This window comes from Sinocyclocheilus anshuiensis, unplaced genomic scaffold (genome assembly GCF_001515605.1).
Source record: "Sinocyclocheilus anshuiensis isolate Anshui unplaced genomic scaffold, SAMN03320099.WGS_v1.1 scaffold242, whole genome shotgun sequence".
Classification (NCBI taxonomy): Eukaryota; Metazoa; Chordata; class Actinopteri; order Cypriniformes; family Cyprinidae; genus Sinocyclocheilus; species Sinocyclocheilus anshuiensis.
In genome coordinates, this window is record NW_015546053.1 from 662,068 (window position 1) to 684,934 (window position 22,867).

The 22,867-nt window shown below is 33.9% G+C and overlaps 1 protein-coding gene across 1 annotated transcript in view; it reads left to right on the forward strand.

Annotated features, from left to right (window-relative positions):
• The window catches only part of LOC107699207 (1,4-alpha-glucan-branching enzyme-like), a 191,200-nt gene that overhangs the window by 105,562 nt on the left and 62,771 nt on the right, over positions 1-22,867 (forward strand). The window contains exons 16-17 of the mRNA XM_016500404.1: positions 7,286-7,396; positions 8,526-8,697. Of these exons, the coding sequence (XP_016355890.1) occupies positions 7,286-7,396; positions 8,526-8,697 (283 nt within the window). The remainder of the gene's footprint in view (positions 1-7,285; positions 7,397-8,525; positions 8,698-22,867) is intronic.

The window sequence follows — 22,867 nt, forward strand, 5'->3', positions numbered from 1 at the left end:
TACAAAGAAAATACAGAATAATTAGAACAATCATTAACATAAATAAATAACAGAGTGTCATATCTATACACATTTTTCCCAGAACGTTTTTGCGCCCCGGTAGCAATTCTTCCACGGCCCGGTAGTGGGTCGCGACCTCTGGTGGTTGGGGACCTCTGGTTTATTGTACTGAAATCCTGTTGATATGTCACTTGCATAATAATTTGGAACACACTGTATAAATATATATATATATATATATATATATATATATATGAACTATCCCTTTAATGGCATTCTCTGTGGATGTGAAAACCCATCTCAGAAGTCATTGTGATGCCTTTATGCAGATGCGACCCAGATTTGTATCCCTCACAATGCCGTGACTCATATGTTGACACCAGTCACTGGGTTTTTATGTTGCTCTGCAATTGTGCATTACATCAAATCATTTCTTTGGCTCTCTGTGTCGATAAGATGGGGTCACGAGAGAGTTCTCACTCAAAGGAGAGACCGATAGAATCTACAATCAGACCGAAATTAAACTGTCAGATGATAATTGAGGGGAAGCTGTGTGGTCTGTAATGCCTGGAGATAAACAGAGAAGAAGCATTTCCCATCTGGCCCTCTGCACCTTACAGTCATTAAGGGTTGCATTTCCCAGCATGCTGCATTTTGGGACTCGTCCTCTCTCATTTGGTTAATGGTACTCCATTGACTTAAGAGTCTAAAGCAGACTCTATTTTTAGGGCTGTCTATTAATTGCATTCAAAGTATTGAAATATCAAAAAATAACAATTAAGCATGCCTCCTGACTCATAATTCATAATAAGGTATTCATAATAAAGTATATTACTTCCATCTGAGACAATAAAGCTTAACATACTGCCTTTGTGTCATTACGGATTCACCATTGGAGGGACAGTATGCAACAGTGTTAGAATCAGCCTTTAAAAAGCCCATATTGGTCGATCACAAACTTTGTTTTGGGGTTATGTAAAGCCCTAAATGTAAATGATCCTCACAATTTTCTCCTTACCTCAAAACACACTTAGATTGTCTTAAAATACAACTGTCATGGCACTAAAGATGTAGGATGTGATAAATGGCCAACGATTTCGGTCTGTATATTAAAAAGCATCCCAGGAATTTCACATCCTGAAAGATTCAAATGAGTTTATTTCTGATGCTGGTAGTAAAAGTACAGTAAATTTAATAGTTCTGTAAAAGGGAGTTGTGGGTGTAGTTATACAGGAATAAGACTCCCTACATTCACATTGTATATGTGTGACCCAATATACTGGGATGAAGTGATCAGACAGACAAACTTTTGTTTTAATCTCATTCACAAGTTTGAAATGCACTTCAATCATATTCTCTGTGAATAAAATAGCAGCAACAACAAAAACAACAACAACAATAATAATAATAACAATAATAATAATAATAATAATACATTATTATTATAATATTATAAAAATATAATAATAATGTATTATTATTATTGTTGTTGTTGATATTTCTAATTTTAAACTGGTTATTTAAAATTAAAATGTATTTAAACTTTGTTTAATCTAACTGACTGAAATTAAAAGTTGTATTTATTAATTGTTGTTGTTGTTGTTTTGTTGTTGTTGTTATTATTATTATTATTACAGGCTTATGTTCAGAGATATGGGAATGCAGCGAACAATATATTGACTTCTAAAGCTGTTCTCTGTCTATTCAGTACAGTTACTAGTCTGCCATCATGTAATGGCTTTATTAGCAATTATCTTCATTTTCCCAGAAGATATTGACATGCAATATACATGCAATAAATTAACATCGCAAAATGAGAACATTGTGGTTTTTGTGGGATTAAATGCAAATTCATTAACAAACAAACATACAAACCAATACATAAATAATGGGGTTAATCCTAGTCAATCATTTTGATCTGTTGTCAGCCTTACTACATTTGAGTAAAATCCTTATATTGTATGTCTTATACGTTGTTTGTTTGTCCTATTGTGTGGTTCTGTTTGGCCATTATTCTTGTTCTGTAACCTGTAATCGACACAAACACAGTTATACACCAGCCTGCAACAGGTTTGTTTAAATATAAGATGTTTTGAAGGTGTCACATCGTGTGATTCAAAGGTTTCCCTAACAGACATTCCCCCTCAGAACAAACCCTGAGTGATAAATGAAGAGATGGCTGAAGATGAAGAGCGATGGCTTTCAGTTCTCATTTCAGCAGACTCTTCATTGCAGCGGTAGTGACGCTTACAACACCCCTGCCTTTTTTTGTCTCTCCATTGATTGTTTGGTTGTGGGCTAATATAAAGGTTTTCCTGCTTGTCAGTCACCTGTCAGTCGCAATCTCACCCAGCGCATGGCTGCCTGTCACTCTCATGGGCTTCCCTCGCTGCTGTCAGTCAGTCTGCTGCACAGGGGGCCCGAGGGGTGTGTGTGTGTGAGTGATATGAGGAATAAAAAAAAGTCTTTCCTCCCTCCTTGTTTGCCGCTGGAAAGTTGCTGATGTGTAGAACTTGAGATGTTTTTGTCAGTAAAACTAGAGACAACTGTGTGTTTTTACTGTAAAGGGAGTTTTCTCTGTCAGGCGCTGCTTTTTATCTTAAAATTGCATTGTTTGACATTGTTTCTCTTGTGAAAAAAAGAAGTGCGCTTCAACATATTTGTTAAAAAATAATAACAGAAATAATAATGACAAATAATGAAAAAGTGAAGTCTCTTCTACTCATCAAGGCTGTATTTATTTGATCAAAAATACAGAAAAAAGTGTATTTTCTACTTTAATACACTTTAAAATGTCATTTATTCTTTAATTGCAAAGCTGAATTTTCAGCATCATTACTCCAGTCTTCAGTGTCACATGATCCTTCAGAAATCATTCTGATAGACTGATTTATTATCAATGTTTCCAAACAGTTGTGCTGCTTAATATTTTATTTGGAACCTGTGATACTTTTTTCAGGATTCTTTGATGAATAAAAAGTTAAAAAGAACAGGATTTATTCAAAATAGAAATATTTTCTAACAATGTACACTTATGTTCAAAAGTTTGGGGTCTGTACATTTTTCATTTTTATTTTTTTGAAAGGAATTATTTTATTCAGAAAGGATGTGTTAAATTTATTAAAAAAAAAGTGATAAAGATTTCTGGGTTTTTTTTTCTGTATTTTTGATCAAATTAATGTAGCTTTGATGAGCATAAAATAATTTTTATTTTTAAATCTTACTGATAAACTTTTGAACGACTTTTTATTTAAGTGTCAACTGAGCGTAATGTTTAAGTGTTGACACAATTTAAATTAAATAAAAATGTTTTAGAATTGTAATTAATATTAAATGCAAGTAGCTAAAAGCTGTGCTTTTTTGACTCATCCAAGATATAGATGAGATTGTTTCTTCATTGAACCGATGTGGAGACGTTTGTCATTACATCACTTGCTCACCAATAGATCCTCTGCAGTGAATGGGTGCCGTAAGAACGAGAGTCCAAACAGCTGATAAAAACATCACAATAATCCACAAGTAATCCACACCTCTCCAGTCCATCAATTAATGTCTTGTGAATTAAAACCTGCATGTTTGTAAGAAACAAATCCATCATTAAAGCATTTTAACTTTAAACACTTTTCCACGACATTCTAATTTGAGATGCACCTGTATCAGTCCATAATCCATAAAAACATACAGTATTTGTTTAGAACTGTTTCACTTGCAAACGGTGCTTGGTTTGTGCCTATTTCTTTCCTGATTCAGATGAGATCCTTTTTCACTGGAGAAAGCAATATTATGGACAGAGGACTAGTATTTTAGGAACAGTTTGAAGTTAAGCAAAAAAAAAAAAAAAAAAAACATTAATTACTTGTGGATTATTGTGATGTTTTTATCAGTAAATGTTCAGCAAACTTTCATTCTTTGGTGAATTATTCCTTTTGAATCATTAGTATTATATTATCACTAGTGCTGTCAAACGATTAATCGCAATTAATCGCATCCAAAATAAAAGTTTTTGTTTACATAATATAAGAGTGTGTACTGTGTATATTTATTATGTATATATAAATACAAACACATGCATGTATATATTTAAGAAAAATATGTTATGTTCATGTATTAAATATATGTATATATAATATGAAATATGAATATATACATGTACTGTATATACATGTACATATTTTCAAAATGTATAATATAAATAAACACAGTACACATACATATATTATGTAAACAAAAACTTTTATTTTGGATGCGATTAATCGTTTGACAGCACTAATTATCAGCAAGTACAATTTATTAAAAAAATACTTTTAAGATATGAAGTACACTAAAACTGCGCATTCAATACAATTAAGTACAATTCTTTTTTGTATGAGGGTAGACATTTGTTTTTGCACTCCAGAAAGTGGATGTTTGAGTCACATCCTGTTTTGGGGAAATAAACTGAGCTGCATTAATGGCAGGTTTTCAGATTTGTGTTGGACACACTGTCCCTGAGTCTTTCTGTCTTCCCACAAGCTGAACGTCTCTGTTCTGTTGCAGTGAAATCTTCTCACTGAAAGAGGCTGAGATGTGCTTACCGTCACAGGGCTAAGGATGAAAAGTAGAGTTGGAAGACATTTGAGTGAGAGTTGGATGATGAACTGTGGTGAGAAAAGTCTCAGGTTTTGGAGCGGAGGATGTTGACTCTTAACTAAGGACGGCTGACTCTTTCCAGTCGTTCTGTGCCAGAGACGTGACACAGATGTCAGAATAATGACTTCCTCACAGCGTTTTATACATTAGCATACAGCTTTCCTGTTACCTCGCCATGTGATGGTATGTGTGCAGCAGCAGCGGACTGTTGATTGAATGTTATTATCACATGGTGACATGTTTATTGGGATGGACTGTAATTATAAGATCATGTCATTATTTTATTCACCCTCATGACATTCCATGCATAAAGATAGTTGATACGATTCTTCTGGGTAGGGTTGCACCAGCTGTTTGTAAGGTCATACTAGGTAGTTAATAAGTACTAGTTAGTTTTGTACCAGTGCTACACCTAATTTGGATGTACCATTTGTTCTTGAAGCACAATTTTAATAGTCATTTAATATGACATTTACATGCATTGATCCAAATAAGCAGCCACAATAAGTGTTTAATAGATCATCAATAACAATTTAACCAGTTTCAGTTATTAAACTTATTTTGCCTCAGCTGTTTATGGTAATTAAACTTACATTGAAATATATGCAAATGATTATTTTTATTTTTTTTGCATTTAATGCATATAATAATTAGAGGTCGACCGATGTATCGGTTTTGCCGATTAATCGGCACCGATAGTTGATTGCTGGAACTATCGGTTATCGACAAAAATCCATGCCGATAGTTTTCCGGGTTGCGTCCATTGCTGGAGTGGCTGAGAAGGGTCTGCTGTCATTACACAGTGCGAGAGCGGCCTCTAGTGGTTGAAATCACTGACAGCACATGCTATTTGTTTAGACAAGTGATACTGCACGCTGAACAGAGCGAGAAACTTCAGACGCGGATTTAAATGCAGCCGACAGAAAATCCTGCCGCGCCACAGAGCGCCATTCACATAGTTTTCCTTTAAATTACATTATATTGGTCCCGAATCGTTAATGTACATAATGAATTGTGTATTGTGCATTTTCAGCAAAACGTTTGTCTTTCTGTGGCTCGAATAAAGTCTGTGTGCTTCATTTATAGAGCTATAATATAGATCTTTCCGTTTGCTCCGTTTTTTAAACACCGAACTTCAAACTCATCCATGCCAAATTGTTCATTCTTGAAGTAAACTTGTGTCCATTTGGTGATTAAATAAACTGTTTTAGACCGCTGCTGGAGTTGAACGCGACGCGTCCGGAGTGTGTGTGATACCGGTGAGTTCTCCTAGACTCAGCGCTGCGCTTTTATTTTGATTAGATAATCATCAAGTGTTCAAGAATAGAAGCAGTTAAAGTGTGAGAGTATACATACAATATCCATATGTATATAATTTTAATGCTATAGCCTTTGTGTATATGTTTAAAGATGTGCATCTTTAAGCATGACAGTTGAAATGAAATGGTAACACTTTAAAATAAGAGCCCATTTGTAGCATTAAGACTAATGAAAGCTGTGTAAGTATTGTTCCTTCTTAGAGTGTTAATTTCAACATTTACTATTACTAATTTTTATTTCTTTTTTTACTACTACTACTAGTATTGGTTCAGTACTGTTTTTGTTAATAAAGCACTATCAAAATTGTTTTTGTTCAGTATCAATTTTAAAACTATCGGTTAATTAATCTGTATCGGCCAGTGTGGTCCAACCTAGCTATCGGTATCGGCAAAATCCACTATCGGTCGACCTCTAATAATAATGTAATACTCGTAAATGTATAATATTTACATTTTCACACATGTATTTATAAATGTTATAATTATTGAATACTTTAAGAATTAGTATATTGAAATATGTGAACAATATTAAGGAAATTGTGGGAAAAAAATATATTGACTTTTTTTGCAAATGTATTTATCACTCATTTTAATTATTTAGAATGTTATTAAATGTATATATTGGACTATGTAAGTAATATTCAAGAAATGCATTTAGGAAAATGTGTAATAGTTATATATTTTGCAAAGTTATTATTTGTTTGAAAGATTAATACTTTATAAAGAATTGGTATTGGTACTTATTTTAATGGTTTAGAATGTTATTAAATGTATATATTGGAGTATGTAAATAATATTGAAGAAATGCGTTTTAAGAAAATGTGTACTATTTATGTTTTGCAAATGGATTGTTTATTTCAGTTAATACTTTATTAAGAATTTGTATATTGAAATATGTAAATAATAATGAAGAAATTAGTTTAAGAAAATGTATAATATTTGTTTTGCAAATGTATCATAAAATATTTTAATTATATATATATATATAATAATATTCAGGAATTGCATTTATTAAAATGTTCAATAAACAAGAGCTAACATCACTGCCCTAATCTCTTTCATAATCCCACTGTAGAGTGCATTACCGCAGTATGATGGATTCATATACTGTGTAGAAATGGCGCCCATTTAATTAGAAAATTAAATCTGGCTTTCGGCTAGACCAACAAGCCAGACAGACACCAGTGGATGTTTATGTCAAAATAGCGATCAAATGACGAGACAATAAGAATAAGCAAGAAAGAATGAAAGACGTGTTCATGAAGCACTGAGAGAATTGTTTCTGCTCATTTACTCGTTTCCCATTTATTTATTTATTCCTTCTCTTCCGTTCTCAGATCCTTAAGGAGTTCAAGGATGAAGACTGGAACATGGGAAACATCGTGTACACAATGACCAACAGGCGATACGGCGAGAAATGCATCGCTTATGCCGAAAGCCACGACCAGGTACAGCCGTCCGGAAACCTCCATTCCTCCAGTGTAGAGTAAAGGAAAAGTAATCAATGTGTCATTGGGAATGGAAATTGGTGTCACAACAGGTTGTAGTCCTCTAGGGACGAGGGTGAAATGAGAAATTAACACATCCATCCTGTTTGTACACATTCTAACACCACGGCTAGAGCAGATTGTTGTTGTTTTTTTTCCTCTCTTCCTTTCTTCTCTTTGTTTTTTCCTCTGTGTAGTGTTTCCAAGGTCTGGGAATAATGATTTGTTCTACTCAATATGAGACACTTAAGTGAGTCTAAGTTGAAACGTGCTAAAACTAGTAAAACTTTACTTTGACAATTCATCAATAAACCAAACTGTTTAGCATTGCAATAAAGTTCCCATCAGAATGGCAGATCCTATGTGAAACTGCATAGGATGTGTTAAAATATCAATGGACGTCGGGACCTTGGCTTAGTGGTTGCAACATACTAAGTTGTGGTGCTTATGTAGGAGGTTCGATTATATATATTTTTTTATTATGATTTAACATTTTTAAGTATATATTCAGGAAATCTATCCTATCTATCTATCTATCTATCTATCTATCTATCTATCTATCATCTATCTATCTATCTATCTATCTATCTATTTTTTATTTTTTATTTTTTATTTTTTATTTTATTTATTTATTTATTGCAAATTGAGCATTTTTTATTCAAATACAGTTTGCAACATTTACCTTAGTGATTAACATCTACTTCGTCTAACTTTACTATACTTCATTTCTGTCCTGTTTCTCATAATATCAATCCATAAAAGTGTGACAAAAAGGTCAAATTATTATTGGATGCTGTTTGTTAAGGCAAACATCACTATTACTATTGTTCATACTTTGGTTTATGGGCCAATCAATTTACTCTACAATTTCACCTTCAGTGGTAACATGCAGTTTTGTATCATTAAAATTAGGACAGTATTCATTCTTGTTTTTTAGTGTCCTATTTTTGTGTAGAACCGGACAAACGGTAGCTGTTCCCCTGTTTTTCCCCATTAACAAGTGCAACCAATCAAAAGCTATTCATCAACCAGCAAACATTTCACCTAATGTGAATTGTGTGCGCATGTTGTTGATCTGCTATTCTGTCAGGCCCTGGTGGGAGACAAAACACTGGCCTTCTGGCTGATGGACAAGGATATGTACACCAACATGAGCGCTTTGATTCCCATGAACTCCGTTATTGATCGGGGCATCCAGCTCCACAAGATGATCCGACTGCTTACCCACGGCCTGGGAGGAGAGGGCTACCTAAACTTCATGGGTGAGTCTTTGCAAAAAAAAAAAAAAAAAAAGTCCACATTTGGACATGGTTGGTGGATTATCTTTGTATCAAAAATGTATCAAAATTAAAAAAAAAAAATAAAATAGTGATAACAAAAGATCCAAAAATTTCCTTTGATAACATTAGTCAAGGTTCCTTGCATAAAAACTGCTGTAATTTAGTTAGTTAGAAGATAGGCCTATGCTTTGACCTTTTGTCTTTATTGTTGTTTGTCTTTTGGTTTTTTTGTTGTTGCTTTGCTTTGTATTTGTTGTTTGTTTTGTTTCGTTTTACTTTTTGTTTTATTTTAGCTTGTTTTTGTTGTTTTTTGTTTTGTTTCATTTCGTTGCTTTGACACATTCCTTGAATTCAATGTGCTATTATTTTTCTTTAGCATTAGAGGCATATCCTGTGTTTTTTGTTGTTACAAGTATTGGATATGTTAGATAAACCGTTGTCTACCATACAAGTATCATTGAAAGTAGCTAGTTTTGAACAGAGCAAATATCTGTATTCCCCCGACCTGTCCCACATCAGAGGTATTGACCTTCTTGATTTTACCCTATAATTACAATATTACAACATCATTTGATATAATAACTCAAATATTTATTTTTAATAGTTATGAATAACTACAAACTATTTTTGTTCCCAACCTTGCTAGTCCTAGTTTTGTCTAAATATACAAACCTGTTACTGCCATTTTTGCAGCTTGTTTTTATTTATTTATGTATGTATTTATTACATTTTTTTTTTGCTGATTGTTTTTTATTTCTTTTGTTTTATTTCATGTTTTTGTTTTGATTTGCTTTGTTTTTTTTATATTGCTTTTTTCGTTTTGATTTATTTCATGTTTTTGTTTTGCTTTGCTTCGTTTTTTTTGTTTTATTGTACTTTTTCGTTTTGTTTTATTTTGTGTTTCTGCTTTGTTTTGTTTTAAATTTGTTGTATTTTTTGTTTTGTTTTGTTTAGTTTTTTGTTCTTTTGTGTTTTGTAGCACATGCCTTCAATTCTAAACCTACATTATGACTTCCGGCGAAGAGAACGCTGGCGCATTGTGGCTGCCGCTTCTTCGTCCGGTTTATGTTTGTTTGGTTGTTTGTTTTAAATTGTTTTAAATTTTACTATTTTACACATTGTTTTGTATCACTGTGTCTGACACTGGCTTCCCTGCGAATTTGGACTTTACCGTGTGGATTTCTGAGCATCCAACAAGTTATACTATTGATAATTATAATTCCATCCTATCATCTACCTTAGATATCCTTGCTCCTATGAAGGAACGTGATGTCTTATTCACGAAATCATCTCCTTGGTATACAAATGAGCTTAGGGCACTCAAGGTTAAAAACAGGCAACTTGAGCGGCAATACAAAAAATCAAGCTTAACAGTTCACAAGCTTATGTATGATGAACATTTAATTCAGTACAGTGAGGCCCTTAAGGTGGCTAGAGCTGAATATTATTCACGTATTATAAGTGATGATGCTGGAAATCCAAACAAGATTTTTAAGACTATTAACAAAATTTTAAAACCAAACAAGACACCCACATGTTCTTCTGTTCAGCAGTGTAATAAATTTCTTAAATTTTTTAAGGATAAAATTGAATCTATTTATAGGTCTATTGGTTCTCTCCCTAGTTCTGTGCTTCCGGAGGTTCTTCCACCAAGTATTCCTATGGTTCTGTTCTCTAGTTTTGCAACAATTACCACTGATGACATCTCAAAATTAGTGTTGACAATGAATTCAACCACTTGTATTCTTGACCCTGTTCCAACTACTGTTCTAAAGGGGTGTCTGTCGACAATCAGTCCCCTCATATTAAATATTGTTAACATTTCTCTTATTACTGGGATTGTTCCGTGTGAACTTAAGGTTGCAGCTATCACACCAGTCCCTAAAAAGCCTGGATGTGATACCTCTGATCTAACAAATTATAGGCCCATTTCAAATCTTCCTTTCCTGGCTAAAGTCCTGGAACGTGTTGTTTTGGCACAATTACATTCTCATTTGTCCTTAAACAACCTTTTAGAGCCTCTCCAATCTGGGTTTAGGACGGGGCACTGTACTGAGACTGCCTTGGTTCGCGTTATGAACGACCTCCTGGTCTCAGCTGACTCTGGTGCCTCTACCATTTTGGTTTTGTTAGACCTGAGTGCAGCATTTGACACAGTATGTCACTCTATATTACTTGATAGATTAAAGAGTTGGCTTGGTATCTCTGGCACTGTGCTTGAATGGTTTAGATCCTACCTTACAAATAGATCACAGTTTGTTGCTCTGGGAAATAACAAATCAGATATTGGTCAGGTCCAACATGGTGTCCCTCAGGGTTCGGTTTTGGGGCCCATATTATTTAGCATTTATATGCTTCCTCTGGGGCAAATCATTAGAAAACACGGTCTTGGGTATCACTTTTATGCTGACGATACCCAAATATACATCAGTAAACAAGATTTTTAAGACTATTAACAAAATTTTAAAACGAAACAAGACACCCACATGTTCTTCTGTTCAGCAGTGTAATACATTTCTTAAATTTTTTAAGGATAAAATTGAATCTATTTATAGGTCTATTGGTTCTCTCCCTAGTTCTGTGCTTCCGGAGGTTCTTCCACCAAGTATTCCTATGGTTCTGTTCTCTAGTTTTGCAACAATTACCACTGATGACATCTCAAAATTAGTGTTGACAATGAATTCAACCACTTGTATTCTTGACCCTGTTCCAACTACTGTTCTAAAGGGGTGTCTGTCGACAATCAGTCCCCTCGTATTAAATATTGTTAACATTTCTCTTATTACTGGGATTGTTCCATGTGAACTTAAGGTTGCAGCTATCACACCAGTCCCTAAAAAGCCTGGATGTGATACCTCTGATCTAACAAATTATAGGCCCATTTCAAATCTTCCTTTCCTGGCTAAAGTCCTGGAACGTGTTGTTTTGGCACAATTACATTCTCATTTGTCCTTAAACAACCTTTTAGAGCCTTTCCAATCTGGGTTTAGGACGGGGCACAGTACTGAGACCGCCTTGGTTCGCGTTATGAACGACCTCCTGGTCTCAGCTGACTCTGGTGCCTCTACCATTTTGGTTTTGTTAGACCTGAGTGCAGCATTTGACACAGTATGTCACTCTATATTACTTGATAGATTAAAGAGTTGGCTTGGTATCTCTGGCACTGTGCTTGAATGGTTTAGATCCTACCTTACAAATAGATCACAGTTTGTTGCTCTGGGAAATAACAAATCAGATATTGGTCAGGTCCAACATGGTGTCCCTCAGGGTTCGGGTTATGAGTCCGACTCTCTAACCATTAGGCCACGACTTCCCCTCTTTTATTGCTAGGATTAGGCCTTTCCTTTCTACACCTTACATTGAAAGGCTCATCCATGCTTTTATCACTTCAAGAATTGATTACTGCAATTCTCTCTACATTGGCTTATCAGCAAAATCTATCAAACGGCTACAATATATTCAGAACTCAGCAGCGCGTGTTCTCACTCACACAGCCTCACGGCAGCACATCAGTGGTGTCCTCTGTAATTTGCACTGGCTTCCAGTTCAATCGCGTATTGAGTTTAAAACGCTTGTTTTAACCTATAAAGCTGCGCATGAATTGGCTCCTTCTTATGTTTGTGATTTAGTTACCCCTTACATGCCTTCTCGTCCTCTTCGTTCTGCTGATTCTCTTCTTCTTTATCAGCCCCACTCCAGATTAAAAACTATGGGACAGAGAGCTTTCTCTCGTGCCGCTCCGAGATTATGGAATGCGCTTCCTTTAAACATTCGAAGTGCTCCTACACTAAGTACTTTTAAGAAACTGTTGAAAACCCACCTTTTTAAAATTGTCTATTATGATTAAGTTGTATTTATATGTGACATTGTTGTAGCGCTTTGGGTTGAGAAAAGCGCATTATAAATAAAATGTATTATTATTATTATTATTATTATGTTTACATAGTACATTGTACTATATACACATTACATTGTGCATTGATGTTGCTTAGGCCGAATGGGCTATTGGGAAATGTTAACCAGCTGGATTAGCCTTTTTTAGGTATCGTTTTAGCAAGCTCATATTCAGATCTTGCTCCAGTCTGGTATTTAATTCCGTCTTTTCACAATCCAATCACTATTGTCTCATTAATAGCACCATTTTGGCTTGACACATTATCAGTTGATTATTACAGCTATTTGTAATATTTATGAAGTGGTGATTGTTACTGTAAGTGGTTGACCGTCAGCTTGGTCAATAATCGGCCCAAACAGTGTACTAGCCCCACCTACTGACCAGGTGCTGACGCTGTACTGCCACATTACATAAATGAACTCACTGGTTCTGTTTAAAAGAGACAGTCTTTTCCCCAGCCAAGGCTATATTCATATCACACACACGACCCATACCCCACAGATTAGCTTGTGTTTGTGAGCATATGGGCAGACTCATCCATGATGCACACAGGAGTGCTGTTATTGTTTACTGCTGTTCTTGTTCTGCCAATACCACTAACAGTAATGACAGCTACAGATGTGGACTGCCTGATGTAGACACTTTCTACTCTTCACTTGTAGTATATCTGTAAAAAGCTTTTGTCTGCTGACTGAAATTACTGTCCTAATGGTGCTGTGCCCCAGCTGAATATATATTTTTCAGTCGGTTAAGCCTCTGAAAGCCAAAGGCTAGAAGGAATGTAAAGAGACAGGGGGTATGTTTGCTCGAAAGAAAACATACTTTGTTAAACTCTCTAAAAGATCTTCAGATGTGACATGTAGCCATCATACTGAGAGATGTCAAAAACGTGACAATTTTTATCATTTTATATTTTATTTATTTATTTTGTGTTTGTTTGTTTGTTTATATTTCTGTGATTTTTATGTCAAAAAGATCTAAAAACATGACAAAATATTACTATATTTTATTTATTTTAGTTATTTTTTTTTTTTGTCAAAGAGATAAAAAAAAAACATGACAATTGCTTTTTTTATTTTATTTTATTTATTTTTATTATTATTTTTATATTTTGTATTATTTTTATGCCAAAGATATGTCAAACACATGACTATTTTGTTTTATTTTATTTTATTTTATTTTATTTTATTTTATTTTATTTTATTTTTATTTTACTGTAGTACAGTCCAGGATGTAAAACAGTGACATGTAAAAGCAAATGCACTCTATAGAGGACAAAATGAATTGTGGGGACCCAGGATCATTAAGATTTATATGGACTTGAAATATTCCTCCCATTTAAACTTTTAGTACAACAGGGATGAAGTACTATGCATTATCCACATTTCTGACATGCTTATTCCTGAAATAAATGACATAAAAACGTCTTACAAAATAATTAAAAGATAATTAAAAGGTTCAAAATTAATCATCAAATCTAAATTTTAGTTTTCTGTCTCACTTATTGTCTGTTCATTTTGTAAAAGTAAAATAAATAAATAAATTTTGCTCAAAGTTGCCTATTCATGCTCTTTATAAAATGAAGGCAATCAACAAGCCAAAGCGAGAAGACAAAAAAAAAAGGTAAATACAGGACGACGTGTCATGTCAATGGATCAATGGCTGTGAAGTCATTTAGCCAGTGCAAAGCAAGAACAAATTGTTTGAGCAAGCAAATCAATTAGAGCTACCCTCAACTCGACGAAGCCCATCTATTTATTCTCTAGTGGCAGAAGATGCTTGCAAACTAAAAGGCCACAAAGAGATGACGGCCATGTTTGCAATGCAGAAAGAAGATGAGCGCTGTGAGGCAGAGACTCAACATTATAACACACTCGCGAGGCGACAATGAAACGGCTCAGTGGTTTCATCATTAAATCAGCAGGTGGAGAGTGAGATGAATGTACGCTTGACTTTCAGAGATGGAGAAAACTTCTGGATCACCTTCAGAAGCACAGAGCTACGACTGACTGTATTCAAACCGCGCTTTTGATCAGTCACAACTGCTGCAGAATTGAGCTAAATTATCATTAAGATTAAAACGACGTCCCCAAATGTACTAATTGAATAAAAGCACATTGAGTGAACCCTTGTGAAAAAGAAGTGTGCTTAACTGTATTGAATGCACACTTGTCATGTACTTCAAATCTTTCTAAAAACCTGTACTTGAGGATAATATAATATTAATGAAATCAAAAGGCCACTTAAGCCTTTGCATATATTTTAAATGTGCTAAATTGCAACTTCATTACAAATGTGACGAGTATATTTTATGAGTATATTTTATTTAAATAAAATGAGTATGTTTTATTTTACCATAAATGCTTGTAATTACATTTGGCTGTCCACTTTAGCCATATTTCAAAGTATCTATGAAATCATAAATAAAGATGAATTTTACTTAAGTGGGTCAAATAGCACTCGAAAGTTCAGCTTAATGTATAACACTCTACTATAATACTATATACACGAAATACCCTTTTATTTTATTTATTTTTATTTGCAGTCTTTGAATGCACGTCAAAGACTGACAAGGAAGCTTCTCTGATTTCATCAAAAATATCTTAATTTGTGTTCCGAAGATGAACGAAGGTCTTATGGGTTTGGAACGACACGAGGGTGAGTAATTAATGACAGAATTTTCATTTTGGGTGAACTAAAATGACTTACGTTTTAGACACAACAGTTCCTGTTTTTGCTCACCAACGAAAACGGTTTCAAACAAGCCACAGCAGAACTGTTTGCGTCTCTGACACACCACTGTGTTTCCTTATGGCGAGTTCACACTGTACAATTTTAGCCCTGATTTTCACATGCCGACAGGTTTTGCGAAATCACCGACAAATGCTTGAAATCAGAGGCAAATCGGTGCTCGTTTAAACGAGTGACAATCACGCAGTGTGAATTATCAAAGACGAGATCTGAGAGAATCGCCGACGCGTTGCCGATGCCTGTGAAATATTTGGCAAGCTAAATATCTGGACCTGTCGGCCTGCTGTGTGAAATGAGTTCTGACTGAAAAATACATTGGTTTTGATGACCTACAGCGAATGAGAGAGCAAGATACGGGAAGTTCAAGGAGGAGTTATAGACCACAATACCAGCAAGCATGTCTTCAGTCCCGAGAAAGGCTCCTTATTGGTCTATATAGTCGCAAGAAATGGAGGAATGTTTGGTCGACCGTTTGTATTGCGAACTTCTTGCAGGCTACAATTTTAATGACATTTCCAGTCTTGCACGAGAACTCTGATCTCACGTGTGATCTTGCATTATTTCCTTATCACTTCTCGAATGCATTTTGTTGTGAAACATAGTTTCAAGCTAAAGTAAAGTAAAAGACCGCTACTTAAACCAGAGAAGGTGAACATGTTGGTATTCTTGTGGAAAAAAACATGCAAGTCCTGTAACCGCCAGCAAGTGTAGTTTTACTTTTCTTTTTGTTTTCATTTTGAAAATCTTGTTATCTTTGCTGTTTTCCTCGCGTTACGCTATTGAGGCTTTCTTTAAATTTTTTGTTTTTATTTGATTCCTCAGTGTTTGCTAAACATTCTGTAATTTATTAGTCGGTGTATATAATACAGCATGCCTCATCTTATTCGTTTTTGTTAATAAACGTTATGTAAGCTAGTTTGTCATTGTAGCCTACATTTTTATTGTTGTGCTTTTTTAATTAAGAATTACAATGAATCTGTCTTTTGTTTTAGTCTTAAATAGTGAAAGGTGTATAAATAGCAAAACAGACAATTATATTTTCTTCTAAAATGTGACAACAAGATCGCAAATTCGAAAGTGAAAGCATCCAAAGCCCAGCTTATAACACAGCAAAAGAGGAAATCCCATTCACAAAATTCAAATCACAAATAATACTACTGTTGAAAAAGAACGGGTTGAATGTTAACTACTTTCGTTACTATATAATTATAAACTATGATAAAAGTTAATCAGCATGCATCGACTAATCCCATGTTTTAGCAAAAGAATAATAATAAAAAAAAAATTGCGACCAAACCAAATTATGTGCTGATGCGACCAACTGAGAAAGTTAGTCGCAAAAGAGCGACCAGTGGGAGGAATGAGTCTAGAGCCTATTTAAACAAATCAGTGGAATGAATGACTCAATGACTCATTCATGCAGTGACTTGCCGCCACCTACTGGCAATTTTAATTTTATATTTAAAGTATATTTTGCTCTCTCTCTTTTTTTCTTTTCAAAATCATTTCAAATATCAGTATTCCACATTTTGTTTTTAAAACATCAACACATTATTTATATATTTGTAACTGCAGGTTAAATGCATTCATGTCCTTGCATTGCAAAGACGAATTTTGTTGATACTGATGTAATTTGATTGGTAAGAGCCCTATATAATATATTACTATTCGAATTGAATTTATTGAATAAATGTAAGAATTTGACACAGAGGATAATGCATGTATTGAATAAGGTTAGAAGAAATTACCCTTGTTACCATCATATCCTGCCAAGATACCAGCACAATAACACACTCAGCAAAATATTGTTTAATTATCGTTATTAACTAAATTCCAGAAAATATCAAGATATAATTGTTTTTGTCATTATCTCACACCCTATTGACAATAGACAATTAACGTAAAATTTAACTAAAAGATTTCTAATGTGAACACACCTTAACACATAACCCAGTAGAATGAAAATATATAGATCTAGGTTTGTCAGATAATTAATATATTACCTAATATTAATATAATTAATATATTACTAAGACAGAGCTGGAACAGAGGAGAATAAATAAAAGAGACAGGCAAAGAGTGCTCAAACCTGAAAAATTGAGTGCGAGATGAAATGAGCATAATTGGCTGGGAGCTTGCGGTAGTCATGAAGTCCAAAGTCATTTCCTAAACAAATGGCCTGTTTTGATATTTGTCATGATAAAGGCCCAAGTAACTGCATTTTCATTATAGGTTTATTTAACGTAAAGAGTGGACCTGCTTTCAGCTCTAAATGTGTGTTGTGTTTGTGTAAGATGAAGGGGAGGATAAACTAAACTGATTGGTCTCTGAAAACGGGGTTGCATGTGATTCAGCTATAGGTCATCGGGATTAATCCTGAATCACATTTTAAAAGGATCATCTCATCTAGCTCAGTGTTTGCGTATGCTAATGGCTGCTCGTGTTTTCCAGACAACCTTGTTTCAATGGCAGCTCTCGACTATCGCTAGTGCTTTACATTGAAGGTCCTGAAAGACTGTTTTCATTTGAAAAGGAAGAAGTTGTCTCCTCTTCATAAGAAGTTGACTGGTTCACTAAAATATTCTAAAGTTATGACCCCTCTATTCTGTGCTTAAATCCAAACACAACTAAACCTGAATACGAAGTGCTTAGTAATAGTCATTATGAAATTTTGGCAACTGGAAACGCATAAAATTATTTTGGATGACCAAAATCATTGACCAAATTGGTGACGCTTAATTAGTGCTTCTCCAATGGCGCATTTTGACTTTGTCAGTGTCCATTTCATACACATAGTGTGAATAAGCTACAAGAAGTAAACATGTCAGCTAGGACTGGGTTTTCAATATTATTTTCTCAGTTTTAATCGATATTTACTTTGATGAACCAATATCTTTTATTTTGGATTCAATTTACATTAAAAGTTGGATGGTGGAGTTGGAAATTACGTCACACCCGAGTTGGAAAACCAAGATGAATGTGTTCATTGTTACAAATATCAGCCAATAAAAACACACAAAAAGCAGTATTTTGCACAGATAATGTTGAAATATCATGTCTACAGATACAGTTAAGGTCAGTTAAATTTACATAAGCCTTGCAGAATCTGCAAAATGTTAATTATTTTTCCAAAATAAGAGGGATCAAACAAAATGCAAGTTATAATTTTTTTTTTTTTTTTTTTTCTCCATTTAGTACTGCCCTTCACAAGCTGCAGAAGATGCTTACATGTTTCCCAGAAGACAAAATAAGTTAAATTTACCCTGACCTTCAAATTCAAAAGTTCTCTAAGGCTCTTAATGCATGGTTTTTCCTTCTGGAGCATCAGTGAGCATTTGAACCTTCTGTAATAGTTGCATACGAGTCCCTCAGTTGTCCTCAGTGTGAAAAGATGGGTCTCAAAATCATACAGTCATTGTTGGAAAGGGTTCAAATACACAAAAATGCTGAAAAACAACCCCGCGATTAAAGATGGATTTCCACTGTAAAATGTTGCAAGCTTGATTTGAACTTGTAAGCAGCAAGGCTCAATGCATGTAATCTAACCTCCATAGACTTATGGTCATAATTTGATTTGCTGTAGCTGAATTTAGTAAAGTTATGTACTTCCCCGTCTGTTTCTATTAAATCAGCTCTGAAATTAACGGCTGTATATCTTTGCACCATGGGATGTTTTTTCAGCTCTATATCCAGCTTTTAATCAAACGCTGACTTTGAAGCGCTTCACCACGACGAAGCAAACACTAAGCTTTGACTACACCTTCTGCTTCACTTCTAACTGTATTACACACTCTTTTTCCTGGCATTGAATTTCTCTGTGTGTGTCAATTGGGAATCTCAGCTGCCAGCGTGAGGCCTGCGCCACAATACAGCTCTCCGGCTCCCACGGCTTTGCAACTTCAAGGTATCAGACGCTTTGAAGGGCTGCTGTTCACGTCTGACCACCTTTAAATGAACTAATGGTGGTTTCATATTCCACCGTTGTGTCTATATGGCTCAAGATTTGTTTTTCTTACTGTAAGGCTGCAAAAGTCTATACCAGATAACTAACAGGAAATGAGCAAGTCATGAGTTTTTTTTTTTTTTATTATTATTAATTTTATTATTTTTTGAAATAAATTTATTCAGCAAGGGTGCATTAATTTGATCAACAGTAAAGACATTTATAAAATATTTATATTTCAAATAACCCTGTTTTTTTTTTTTTCCAACTTTATATTCATCAGAATTCTGTAAAAAAACAAATCAAACTGTTTTCAGCATTAATATCAATAATAAGAAAAGATGTAATGATGCTAAAAATTCAGTAATGCCATCACAAGAATAAATTACGTTTTAAAATATATTCAAATAGAAAACTTAATAATATTAAAAATAATAATATTTTAATAATATTAAAAATTAAGCCTTACCCCACAGTTAATCTACAGTGTGAGATTTGAAGTCCCAATGGCTAAATAAAGTAACAATTTAATACATGCTATTTTTTAAGCCTTATATAGAACTTTTATTATATTATATTATATTATATTAATTATATTATATTAATTATTTTTGAAGTCTATGGAATTTTTGTGATATTATTTCGAGCACATTTGTCTCAAATTCTCATTACTGTAATACAAAAACATTCAAAATATATAAGAAAAAAGGTTTACTTGTTAATTTAATACAGTAAAGAAAATCATTCTCTCCAACAACAGAATGACAAAGAAAGAAACACCATTTTTGTAATTTTGAATTTTTTTTGTTTGTTTGTCTACTTAAAATCATGTTTACATTTTGTTTCTTTCCTTTTATTACACCAATGACATTTTTATAGTTTTTCTCTTATTTGCATTTTATCAGGCTACTGACAGTTGGGAAGGGGGTTTAAATGTGCTTTACTGTCATATGTGACAACACCAAAAAGCTTAATGGCATTTAAAATAATAAATTATTTAGAATGGTTGATAAAATATGATGTGGACGTGTTCTTGACAGTTTTAGTGAGATTTAGCCATCATTAAGAGAAGGAACATCTGGCTTCATAATGAAGAATGGTGAAGTGCACCTCTCTACATGTCTGCTGTATGATTCCTCTTGTACTGAATAAACTCCAGATTTACATCCATGAGAGAAACAAATCCAAATCCTCCGCTAAAGCCATGCAGCAAACAGACCGGATTCTTCAGGTGAAGTTGACTTTCTGCTTTGTGAAGTTTATGGAAGTTTGCAGACTGCCGTCATCATGTGTATGTTTCTTTGGGGAAACTGGGAGGATATTTCACCTGCTGTGATTGTTATTGTTCTAATTCCCTGGTTATTTTCCCATTTCCATATTCTCAGATTTTGAGTCATGGCTGTATCCTAGGATTAGACAACATTTGTGATCATCAGCGCTCTTACTACACGGTTAGACAATGAGGATTTTTTTTTCCGTTCAGGGTTGATATTGTTGATAACATTTGGTAGGCCTAATTGAAACATTTGAATAAAATATTTATATTAGATGAAAACTTAAGCTTTAACTTTAACTTTAACAAAATTCTGCCTTGGCACTGAACTTAATTAGTTTAGTACAACTTTTAACAAGTAACAAGTTTAAGTACCAGAATTGCTACAACTGAAATAAAAATAAAGATGAATATAAATATTTTTAACAACTAATAAAAATGACAAAATCACATATAAAAATTACTAAATGTGTATTATATTATATTATATTATATTACATTATTTTATATTCTATATTCTATTCTATTAGGGATGCACTGATACCACTTTTTCCAGTACCGATACCAGTATTTTATTGCATTTGTAAATTGTTTTAAATATTGGGTACAGAAACCAAAAGAGTATGTATAATGTTAGTTGGTTGACTTCATTTATCAAATAGATACAGTCAAACCAAAATTTATTCAGACACCTTCAACATTTCTCACATTATCACAGTTTATTTGCTATAGTTTAGAAAATGGTAATAACATATGACAAGAATTCAGCTTGATAATGTTAGATAACTTTGATAGAAAGGTATGTAATTCGGCTTTTGGTATCAGGGCATTTTAACGAGTACGAGTACATGAGCTCAGTATCGGTATCGGTGCATCCCTATATTATATTATATTATATTATATTATATTATATTATATTATATTATATTATTAGAATATTAATATTCTACCACTTTAAATATATTAAATATTCAGTATTGAATATACTTTACATTAACATGTAGTCATTTAGCAGACGCTTTTATTCAAAGCAACTTACAAATGAGGACAATAGAAGCAATCAAATCAACAAAAGAGCAACATTATGTAAGTGCTAAAAAGTAGTAGACCGAATAGAGAGAGCTGGTATTAGAGGGTCAAGTGACTGCTGCTGGTCTTGGCTACATTTTTCAACCCCCCAAAAACAACATCTATTCTTATTATATTATATTTTATACGATATTTATTACTGTATATTCTATAATTATTGTATCATATTATATTATTTAAATTAGAATAATATTATTAGTGGTATATTTAATAATATACCACTTGTAAAATAGTAAAATGCATTAAATGTTCAGTAAATTAAAAATAATAATATAAAAATAAAATGTAATGATTAAATTTAGTTGTTTAGCTGAATTGTTTATGTTGTATTTACAACAGATAGCTACATTTTAATGTATTTTTTACTATTACTTTTAAACAGGATTATGACACATGCATATTAGCTTAGAGCTTGGTTTAAAGTTTTGTGAGCATACATCATTGGATCAGCGAACATCTCTAATCCTGACCTCAGGCCATCCTCATTGTCACAGCACATGTTCTTCCTCCCTGTTTGCTTATGCTTCGACACTTATTTTACAGCTGCGTAATTTATTTCATTAGAAAGCTCTGTCAATCCTCGTCCATTCCACCTCATCCAGGCATCCATTTTTATTTCCATCTTCTTGTCTGCTTCCTTCTCGCTCTGAATAAATAACTTACCTCATCACCATTGTTGTGCCTCTGTTCTCTTGCTTGTCAAAGCACCTCCTCGGAATTCAATTACCCAACTGTTGTTTTATGATGTTGTCTTGTCAGCTGATGACGGATTCATTATCTCATCACTCCGCTTGACAAGACTGTCACAACGCTCTCTTTGCCTTTTATTCCACTGCTCACGCTCGGCCTGCAAATGTATTCGCTCGCTCTCGTCTCCAGTCCTGCCTGTGATCTCCACTGCCATCTGCTCCGTGGCTGAGCTCATTGTGCCCTCAGACTGCTGGAAAACACTGAAACCCCGCTGTTGTGATCCTGTCAAAGACTTCATTGTGTTTTGCAGCAGAGGCCAGTTAACGTCTGATATGACTAAATATTTATGCACACAGCAGCAGAATACGGTAGTCAGTTGTGTTTGTATTGTTAAATGCAGCTCTGATCACATGCACTTTTGTTTAGGATATTTTTTGCTGTCAGTCACTAATGTTGGGACTGTCAACCTCTTCCAGGTTATGGAAAATGGCAGAAAAAAAAGAGTATTTAT